This window comes from Solanum lycopersicum, chromosome 4, assembly GCF_036512215.1.
Source record: "Solanum lycopersicum chromosome 4, SLM_r2.1".
NCBI classification, from domain to species: Eukaryota; Viridiplantae; Streptophyta; class Magnoliopsida; order Solanales; family Solanaceae; genus Solanum; species Solanum lycopersicum.
In genome coordinates, this window is record NC_090803.1 from 59,268,811 (window position 1) to 59,279,608 (window position 10,798).

Genomic DNA, 10,798 nt, shown 5'->3' on the forward strand with positions numbered 1-10,798 from the left:
GATGATATCTTCATTAATATCTTCAGTAATAACGAAATCATTTGTTAAACAAATGCCATTGTTGCAAATATGGGCTTTAGAAAGCTTATAGTTTATTTTCAAAAGTTCTCCTGTAGCGGAGTATAATTTTGAAGTACTTTTTTGTAAATACTGAAGAGGAACAATACCTTTCATGATGCAGTTTCTATCAGCACCGCTATCAAGCAAAGCAACTTTGTTAATAACAAAATGTTTGTTAATCACTATTTTGATAGGGATATGATGGCTCTGAGGTCTGATAGAGGAAATTACTGTTAAACCTGGTGTTGCAGAAGTGGAAGCATTGTTATTGGTTTGTGTAAAAACTTCTGGTTCAACCAGATGGTTATTGTTGATGTCAGGTTGATTGATATCATCCTCATTATCCGAATTATTTTTTGAGGAGCTGTGCCTAGATTCATAATCTAAGAAAGCTGGTTTTTTAGAAATCTGACGGATAGGAGTGTCAGTTTCTATCATGGAAAGACGAGATTTGATTTCTCGAATTTCATTTTTGAGAAGAGAAACTTCATGACGAAGATCCGCAATGGTTGGTTCAGAATGATTTTCTGAACGATTCATGATTTGTTTCATGCTGAAAGGTTCAACAATAGGACGAGACTTTGGTTTGTCTGTATTGAGGATCAAATTTTTGAGTTCTAGGAGGAAACGATTCCTAGCCTCATCATCATTGATATGTTGTATGACATCAAAAAGGGCTTCTTTTGAGTTATCCGAAAGAACCCTAATCTGAGGTTCTTTTCCGCAAGTGCAGAATGCTTCCGTGCAAGTGCAACCTTTTTCTGATTGACTAGAATCTGAATCATAGTCCAGGTTGATGTCCTCATCTGAGCTGTTTTCTTCAGATTCATCTGAAATGTCAGAAAATGGTTCATCAAGGATAGCGAGAAGTTTACCTTTCGTCTCCTTATCCATGTCAAGAAGATTGATTTTCTTTTTCTTTGTTTTTGAACGGCATTCGTTTGCTCTATGGCCTCTTTTTCCACAGTTCCAACAGACGTCTTGTTTCTTTTGGGTTGATCTCTTGGATCTAGTTTTCTTTCTTCCAGATTTGGAAGATTTAGAGGAATCATCCTTCCTTGTTGATTTCTTCTGTAGGATTTTTCTCTTTCTTCCTTCTTCTTAGTATCCGGTGGAGTAATAAATCCAAAATCTCTACAAAAGCTTCCAAGTTCTTTCCTTGAAGAAGATTGTTCCTTCTTAAGCTGGTGTCTTAGCTTGATGTCTGTGCATAGTTCTAGGGCTACGATGTTAATGGTGCTTACCAGGTCACCATAGGTAAGATTATTATAAGGAATACTACCATTATTCCTGTCTTGTATTTTGGTTCTTACCTTATCTGCAAAAAGAGGAGGTAAGCCACTGATGAAACGTTCCTTCCAGTAATCCAAATTACAATCTGGACGGATAATGACTTTGCTCAAAAAAGCATGTCTGTAGTGGATGAAGTTGTCTAAGTTTGGGCAACTTAGATTACTCAGAATTTGGAGACTTCTGTCCTGAAATAACTTAGGTTCTCCAATAAAATGTTTAGCAATATGGTAAAGCAAAGTGGCACAAGCGTCTTCCCTTGTTTGAGTAGAAGTTGTTTGTGTGTTACCTTCCATCTTTACAACAGTTTCATTTGCTGTTGCGGTGATAATGAGATGCTTGACTTCGTCAGTGCAGTAATTGTCCCACCAATGTTTTAACATTCCAGTGAAACCTGCAATAATCATATTTGCAGCATCTGTGTCTGAGGACCCTCGCATTTTGTATGCGGTGATGGCTACTCCCATTTCATGGAGTTTATTGTAAACTTGATGTTCTACAAGGCCATCAATATTCCATTCAGTGATGCTCCTTCCTTCATGAGATGAAGTGGATAAGAAAGCATTTTCTTCATACTGCAAATCTGGAAAAGATGGTTTGCTGTGGTAGTTTTTCATGTTATGAAAACAACTATTTCCAAGTTTTTGGAGAAGATTGGTTTTTTCTGAAGATGGGTTTGGATTGGTTTGGATTGTGGAAACACTTTCTTTATCTTTCTTTTTGGAGATGTTAAAGTTATTGAGTTGAGTGTTGATTTTTTCGATGATACTTCCTGTAACTTCAAATGTATCAGAAAGTTTTGGGAATTTTTCTTTGGAAAATTCAGGTATTTTAAATCCTGGGTAGGTTTCAATTTTATGATTGGATAAAGTAGAAGCCGGTGTTGGTCTTCCACTAAGATATGGTCTTGTGTCTTCTATTTGTCTAGAGACCACATGGAGGAGTTGGTTTGTATAGTTGTTTTGTTCAATAACTCTATCAATATCTGCAGCAACGAGTAATGCACCTGTCTTATCACTCTTCTCTTTGAAGGGAGAGGCTTTTATCACTGTACCTGCAATAGGAATATTGATTCCGTCAAGAGGAGGAGTAGTAGATTCTATTACTTTGTTAGAAGATGTCTACCATTTATTAATGATAACTTGTAAAGACTCAGTACAATTTTCAATTCTACCAGTCATTTCAAACCACTTGAAGAATTCGATTTCACAACCTATTCTTCTCATATCTTTCATCCAAATTTCCCTGAAATTTTCTCTTTGCTTAAGAGTATAAGAGGAAACATACCATTTTCTTCTGACTTGATTGTCAGGGTGAATCCATTGTTCTTGTAGAATAGTTGGATTAGGTTCAAAGGGTTTGTTTACCTTTAACATTCCCAACCAAGTAGGCTTATCAGTAGGCGGTTCCATCTCGCTTGCTGTAGGACTCCCTGAAATGTCTTGGTAATAAACTTTAGGTACATTACCTCTGAAATCAACCCCTGTTACCTTACCTTTACTATTGTCTATTTCACTGTTTGCAATAGTAATGTTGTCTTCCTCGTCCTCGAAAGTTTTGGAAGAAGATGGTTGGTGAGTCGTCTTAGAAGGGCACGAAGAGGAGGGTGACCAAGACGATCGTCGAGCAGATGAAGATCTCATTGATGGATTCTCAAGAAATTTTAGATCAATAGATCCATCGGGAAACTGAATAGCCTTTCTATTTGGGATCGTGGGGGATGAGAAGTAAAAGGTTGTGTAATGTTCTCAAAATGCCATTCGTTATTTGAGAGAATATCCTTCCATTGTAGGGTTCTAGGAAACAATATGGAACTATGTGAGTGGTTAGCTTCCATGAGCATGGTTTCTCCTTTGACGCTTTCAAGACACGCTTTTGGAGCAAGTTGAGTTTTCATAAGTCTATAATAGACCCTATAGACTACAGCAATTTCTCTAGAATCAGTTTTGCTATTAAGATTTTTGGTTTTGACATTGAGAGTCAGAGTGTCTGTGACATTAGGATCATTAATGTCAACTGAGAAATTAGGATAACAGTTGAAGTAAACTGGTCCATCAGTGAGATTACTTTGAAGTAATCCAAGAAGGGAATCGTCAAAATTAAGAAATCTGTCATCTCTGAGGAGAACGCAGACAGGAATATCAAGACCTCTTCTGAACAGAGGTTTTACAACAACTTGAACTAAACCAATATGCAAATAGTTGAAGCTAGATTTGTACCTGTCTAGATCTTTGTCTTTAAGAAGACGAACAATTTCAGAAGAATTGTTAATGGCAATAGTAGATTCACAAGTTTTAATATTGCAACGAGTGAGGAAACTGAAGTTACCTAATTGATAAATCTTTTTGAAAGATTCTTCTGGAATACTCCAGTTTTGTAAATCATTTTCAATTTTAGCAATCTTTGTTGATTGCGAAGATATATTAATTTTATTCAAAATATTTTGAGTTTTATCCATAAATGAAGAAGAACTGTCTAAAGGACTTACAAGACAAAATTTAAGATATCAAGTAAACATAAGTCAAATATGTTGGAGTTTAAGTAATATTAATAAAATATAATTCAAAATCTTTTATAAATTATTCTATGTTAGGTGCTCTTGGTCTGACAATCAAGTTCATTCTGATAGAGTCATCTTAGTTACGGGACCACCAATAGTACTAACTCTTTGACGCCCTCCTGGCTATAGCGAGTGTTCCAAGTTCAAGCTGACCAACGCATGCTCCGGATATTAATCGGATACCTCGTGCGTGGCATGCCATCATCTCCTTTGGAAAGCACAAATTATCAAACGACATCGGGCGTGGCATGCCATCATCGCCTTTGGGTAGCACAAATTTTCAAAGGACGCCGGACGTAGCATGCCATCATAGCCTTTGGGCAGCACATACGGTCGAACGACGTCAGGCGTGGCATGACATCAACGCCCTTGGAATGCACAAACCTTCGAACGACAGGCGTGGAATGACATCACCGCCCTTGGACTGCCCGCACGGTCGAACAACATCGGGCGTGGAATGACATCACCTCCCTCGGACACCACACACGCTCGGCAACGTCGGGCGTGGCATGACATCACCGCCCTTTGACAGCACACACGGTTAGCAACGTCGGGCGTGGCAAGACATCACCGCCCTTGTACTGCAAGCACGGTCAGACGACGTTGGGCGTGGCATGACATCACCTCCCTTGGACAGCACACACAGTCGGACACGTCGGGCATGGCATGACATCACCACCCTTAAATAGCACACAAGGTCGGCAACATCGGGCGTTGCATGACATAACCGCCCTTGGACATTTCTCACCCTATGATGACATCGGGCGTGGCATGACATAACAGACCTTGGGTACCACACACGTTCAGACACCGTCGGGCGTGGCATGACATCACCGCCTTTGGACAGCACACACGGTCGAACGACGTCGGGCGTGGCATGACATTAGCGCCCCTGGACTGCACGCACAGTCAGACGACGTCAGAAGTTACATGACATTACCGCCCTTAGATAGCACACACGATGGGCAACGTTGGGAGTGGCATGACATCACTGTCCTTGGACATCACACACTATCGGACGACGTCGGGCGTGACATGCCATAACCGTCTTTGGGCAACACACACGGTCGAACAACGTCAAACGTGGCATGACATCCCATCCTTGGAAAGCACACACGGTCAGACGACGTCAGGCGTGGCATGACATCACCGTCCTGGGCATGACACGTGATCGAACGACGTCAGGCGTGATATGACATCACCGCCCTTGGACAACACGCACAGTAGGACAACGTCAGGCGTGGCATGACATCATCGCCTTTGGGCAGCACACATGGTTGAACGACGTCGGGTGTGGCATGACATCACCGCCTTTGGACAGCAGACATGGTCTAACGACGTCGGGCGTGGCATGATATCACTGCCCTTGGACTGCACGAACGGTCAGAAGACGTCGGCTGTGGCATGACATCACCACCCTTGGAAAGCACACACGGTCGGCAACGTCGGGCGTGACATGCCGGACAATCCGTGATGGCCAACCGTATGCATAGACAAGGTCTTGACAGACGTCCATGAAAAAATTTGGAATTTTTGACATCGGAATCCGGATCACCCAAAAAATGGTGTGCTATAGCACACGAAAATCGTCGAAATGAGGCGAATGCTCGCTTCGGGGCTCGTTTGACCCTCCAAATGGCCCGGACAATCCGTGATGGCCAACCGTATGCATAGACAAGGTCTTGACGGACGTCCACGAAAAAATTTGGCATTTTTGACGTCGGAATCCGGATCACCCAAAAAATGGTATGCTATAGCACACGAAAATCGTCGAAATGAGGCGTATGCTCGCTTCGGGGCTCGTTTGACTCTCCAAATGGCCCGGACAATCCGTGATGGACAACCGTATGCATAGACAAGGTCTTGAGGGACGTCCACGAAAAAATTTGGAATTTTTGACATCGGAATCCGGATCACCCAAAAAATGGTGTGCTATAGCACACGAAAATCGTCGAAATGAGGCGTATGCTCGCTTCGGTGCTCGTTTGACCCTCCTAATGGCCTGCACAATCCGTGATGGCCAACCGTATGCATAGACAAGGTCTTGACAGACGTCCGTGAAAAAATTTGGCATTTTTGACGTCGGAATCCGGATCACCCAAAAAATGGTTTGCTATAGCACACGAAAATCATCGAAATGAGGCGTATGCTCGCTTCGGGGCTCGTTTGACCCTCCAAATGGCCCGGACAATCCGTGATGGCCAACCATATGCATAGACAAGGTCTTGACAGACGTCTACGAAAAAATTTGGCATTTTTGACGTCAGAATCTGGATCAACCAACAAATGGTGTGCTATAGCACACAAAAATCGTCGAACTGAGGCGTATGCTCGCTTCGGGGCTCGTCTGACCCTCCAAATGGCCTGGAAAATCCGTGATGGCCAACCGTATGCATAGACAAGGTCTTGACGGACTTCCACAAAAAATTTGGCATTTTTGACGTCGGAATCTTGATCAACCAACAAATGGTGTGCTATAGCACACAAAAATCGTCGAACTGAGGCGTATGCTCGCTTCGGCGCTCGTTTGACCCTCCAAATGGCCCGGACATTCCGTGATGGCCAACCGTATGCATAGACAAGGTCTTGACGGACGTCCACGAAAATATTTGGCATTTTGACGTCGGAATCCGGATCACCGAAAAAATGGTGTGCTATAGCACACGAAAATCGTTGAAATGAGGCGTATGCTCGCTTCGGGGCTCCTTTGACCCTCCAAATCGCCCGGACAATCCGTAATGGCCAACCGTATGCATAGACAAGGTCTTGACGGACGTCCACGAAAAAATTTGGCATTATTGACATTGGAATCCGGATCACCCAAAAAATGGTGTGCTATAGCACACGAAAATCGTCGAAATGAGGCGTATGCTCGCTTCGGGGCTCGTTTGACCCTCCAAATGGCCCGGACAATCCGTGATGGCCAACCGTATGCATAGAAAAGATCTTGACGGACGTCCACGAAAAAATTTAGAATTTTTGATGTCGGAATCCGGATCACCCAAAAAATGGTGTGCTATAGCACATGAAAATCGTCGAAATGAGGTGTATGCTCGCTTCGGGGCTCGTTTGACCCTCCAAATGGCCCGGACAATCCGTGATGGCCAACCGTATGCATATACAAGGTCTTGACGGACGTCCACGAAAAAAGTTATTATTTTTGACGTCGGAATCCGGATCACCCAAAAAATGGTGTGCTATAGCAAAAGAAAATCGTCGAAATGAGGCGTATGCTCGCTTCGGGGCTCGTTTGACCGTCCAAATAGCCCGGACAATCCGTGATGGCCAACCATATGCATAGACAAGGTCTTGACGGACGTCCACAAAAAAATTTGGCATTTTTGACGTCGCAATCCGGATCACCCAAAAAATGGTGTGCTATAGCACACGAAAATCGTCGAAATGAGGCGTATGCTCGCTTCGGCGCTCGTTTGACCCTCCAAATGGCCCGGACATTCCGTGATGGCCAACCGTATGCATAGACAAGGTCTTGACGGATGTCCACGAAAAAATTTGGCATTTTGACGTCAGAATTCGGATCACCCAAAAAATGGTGTGCTATAGCACACGAAAATCATCGAAATGAGGCGTATGCTCGCTTCGGGGCTCGTTTGACCCTCCAAATGGCGCTAAAAATCCGTGATGGCCAACCGTATGCATAGAAAAGGTCTTGACGGACGTCCACGAAAAAATTTGGCATTTTTGACGTCGGAATCCGGATCACCCAAAAAATGGTGTGCTATAGCACACGAAAATCGTCGAAATGAGGAGTATGCTTGCTTCGGGGCTCGTTTGACCCTCCAAATGGCCCAGACAATCCGTGATGGCCAACCGTATGCATAGACAAGGTCTTGACAGACGTCCATGAAAAAATTTGGCATTTTTGACGTCCAAATCCGGATCACCCAAAAAATGGTGTGCTATAGCACACGAAAATCGTCGAAATGAGGCGTATGCTCGCTTCGGGGCTCGTTTGACCCTCCAAATGGCCTTGACAATCCGTGATGGCCAACCGTATGCATAGAAAAGATCTGGACGGACGTCCACAAAAAAATTTGGCATTTTTGACGTCGCAATCTGGATCACCCAAAAAATGGTGTGCTATAGCACACGAAAATCGTCGAAATGAGGTGTATGCTCGCTTCGGCGCTCGTTTGACCCTCCAAATGGCCCGGACATTCCGTGATGGCCAACCGTATGCATAGACAAGGTCTTGACGGACGTCCACGAAAAAATTTGGCATTTTGACGTCAGAATCCGGATCACCCAAAAAATGGTGTGCTATAGCAACCGAAAATCATCGAAATGAGGCGTATGCTCGCTTCGGAGCTCGTTTGACCCTCTAAATGGCGCTGAAAATCCGTGATGGCCAACCGTATGCATAGAAAAGGTCTTGACGGACGTCCACGAAAAAATTTGGCATTTTTGACGTCGGAATCCGGATCACCCAAAAACTGGTGTGCTATAGCACACGAAAATCGTCGAAATGAGGCGTATGCTTGCTTCGGGGCTCGTTTGACCCTCCAAATGGCCAAGACAATCCGTGATGGCCAACCGTATGCATAGACAAGGTCTTGACGGACATCCACCAAAAAATTTGGCATTTTTGACGTCGGAATCTGGATCACCCTAAAAATGGTGTGCTATAGCACAAGGAAATTGTTGAAATGAGGCGTATGCTCGCTTCGGCGCTCGTTTGACCCTCCAAATGGCCCAGACAATCCGTGATGGCCAACCGTATGCATAGATAAGGTCTTGACGGACGTCCACGAAAAAATTTGGCATTTTTGACGTTGGAATCCGGATCACCCAAAAAATGGTGTGCTACAGCACACGAAAATCATCGAAATGAGGCGTATGCTCGCTTCGGGGCTCGTTTGACCCTCCAAATGGCCCGGACAATCAGTGATGGCCAACCGTATGCATAGATAAGGTCTTGACGGACGTCCACGAAAAAATTTGGCATTTTTGACGTCGGAATACGGATCACCCAAAAACTGGTGTGCTATAGCAAACCATTCGGGGCTCGTTTGACCCTCCAAATGGCCCGGACAATCCGTGATGGCCAACCGTATGCATAGACAAGGTCTTGACGGACGTTCACGAAAAAATTTGGCATTTTTGATGTCGGAATACGGATCACCCAAAAAATGGTTTGCCATAGCACACGAAAATAGTCGAAATGAGGCGTATGCTCGCTTCGGGGCTCGTTTGACCCTCCAAATTGCCCGGACAATCCGTGATGGCCAACCATATGCATAGACAAGGTCTTGACGGACGTCCACGAAAAAATTTGGCATTTTTGACGTCAGAATCCGGATCACCCAAAAAATGGTGTGCTATAGCACACGAAAATCGTCGAAATGAGGCGTATGCTCACTTCGGGGCTCGTTTGACTCTCCAAATGGCCCGGAAAATCCGTGATGGCCAACCGTATTCATTGAAAAGGTCTTGACGGACGTCCACGAAAAAATTTGGCGTTTTTGACGTCGGAATCCGGATCACCCAAAAAATGGTGTGCTATAGCACACGAAAATCGTCGAAATGAGGCGTATGCTCGCTTCGGGGCTCGTTTGACCCTCCAAATGGCCCGGACAATCCGTGATGGCCAACCGTATGCATAGACAAGGTCTTGACGGACCTCCACGAAATATTTTTCGCATTTTTGACGTTGGAATCCAGATCACCCAAAAAAAATGTTTGCTATAGCACACGAAAATCGTCGAAATGAGGCGTATGCTCGCTTCGGGGCTCGTTTGACCCTCCAAATGGCCCGGACAATCCGTGATGGCGAACCGTATTCATAGACAAGGTCTTGACGGACGTCCACGAAAAAATTCGGCATTTTTTTCATCGGAATCCGGATCACCTGAAAAATGGTGTGCTATAGCACACGAAAATCGTCGAAATGAGGCGTATGCTCGCTTCGGGGCTCGTTTGACCCTCCAACTGGCCCGGACAATCCGTGATGGCCAACCGTATGCATAGACAAGGTCTTGACGGATGTCCACGAAAAAATTTGGCATTTTTGACGTCGGAATCCAGATCATCCAAAAAATGGTGTGATATAGCACACGAAAATCGTCGAAATGAGGCGTATGCTCGCTTCGGGGCTCGTTTGACCCTCCAAATGGCCCGGACAATCCGTTATGGCCAACCGTATGCATAGACAAGGTCTTGAGGGATGTCCACAAAATATTTTTTGCATTTTTGACGTCGGAATCCAGATCACCCAAAAAATGGTGTGCTATAGCACACGAAAATCGTCGTAATGAGGCGTATGCTCGCTTCGGGGCTCGTTTGACTCTCCAAATGGCCCGGACAATCCGTGATGGCCAACCGTATGCATAGACAAGGTCTTGACGGACGTCCACGAAAACATTTGGCATTTCTGACGTCGGAATCCGGATCACCCAAAAAATAGTGTGCTATAGCACACGAAAATCGTCGAAATGAGGCGTATGCTCGCTTCGAGGCTCGTTTGACCCTTCAAATGGCCCGGACAATCCGTGATGGCCAACCATATGCATAGACAAGGTCTTGACGGACGTCCACAAAATATTTTTCGCATTTTTGACGTCGGAATCTGGATCACCCAAAAAATGGTGTGCTATAGCACACGAAAATCGTCGAAATGAGGCGTATGCTCGCTTCGGGGCTCGTTTGACCCTCCAAATGGCCTTGACAATCCGTGATGGCCAACCGTATGCATAGAAAAGATCTGGACGGACGTCCACGAAAACATTTGGCATTTCTGACGTCGGAATCTGGATCACCCAAAAAATGGTGTGCTATAGCACACGAAAATCGTCGAAATGAGGCGTATGCTCGCTTCAGGGCTCGTTTGACCCTCCAAATGGCCCAGACAATCCGTGATGGCCAACCGTA

General features: G+C 44.6%; 1 protein-coding gene across 1 annotated transcript; it reads right to left on the reverse strand.

The window, feature by feature from the left end:
* Positions 1-3,013: 3,013 nt before the first annotated feature.
* On the reverse strand, positions 3,014-3,808 carry LOC138348206 (uncharacterized). The gene has a single exon (XM_069296829.1). The coding sequence runs from the start codon at positions 3,806-3,808 to the stop codon at positions 3,014-3,016; it is 795 nt and encodes a 264-aa protein (XP_069152930.1).
* Positions 3,809-10,798: the final 6,990 nt, after the last annotated feature.

Bases quoted from the DNA above. Each gene is read 5' to 3' on its own strand.
- LOC138348206 (XM_069296829.1), bottom strand. From the start codon at position 3,808: ATGGATAAAACTCAAAATATTTTGAATAAAATTAATATATCTTCGCAA.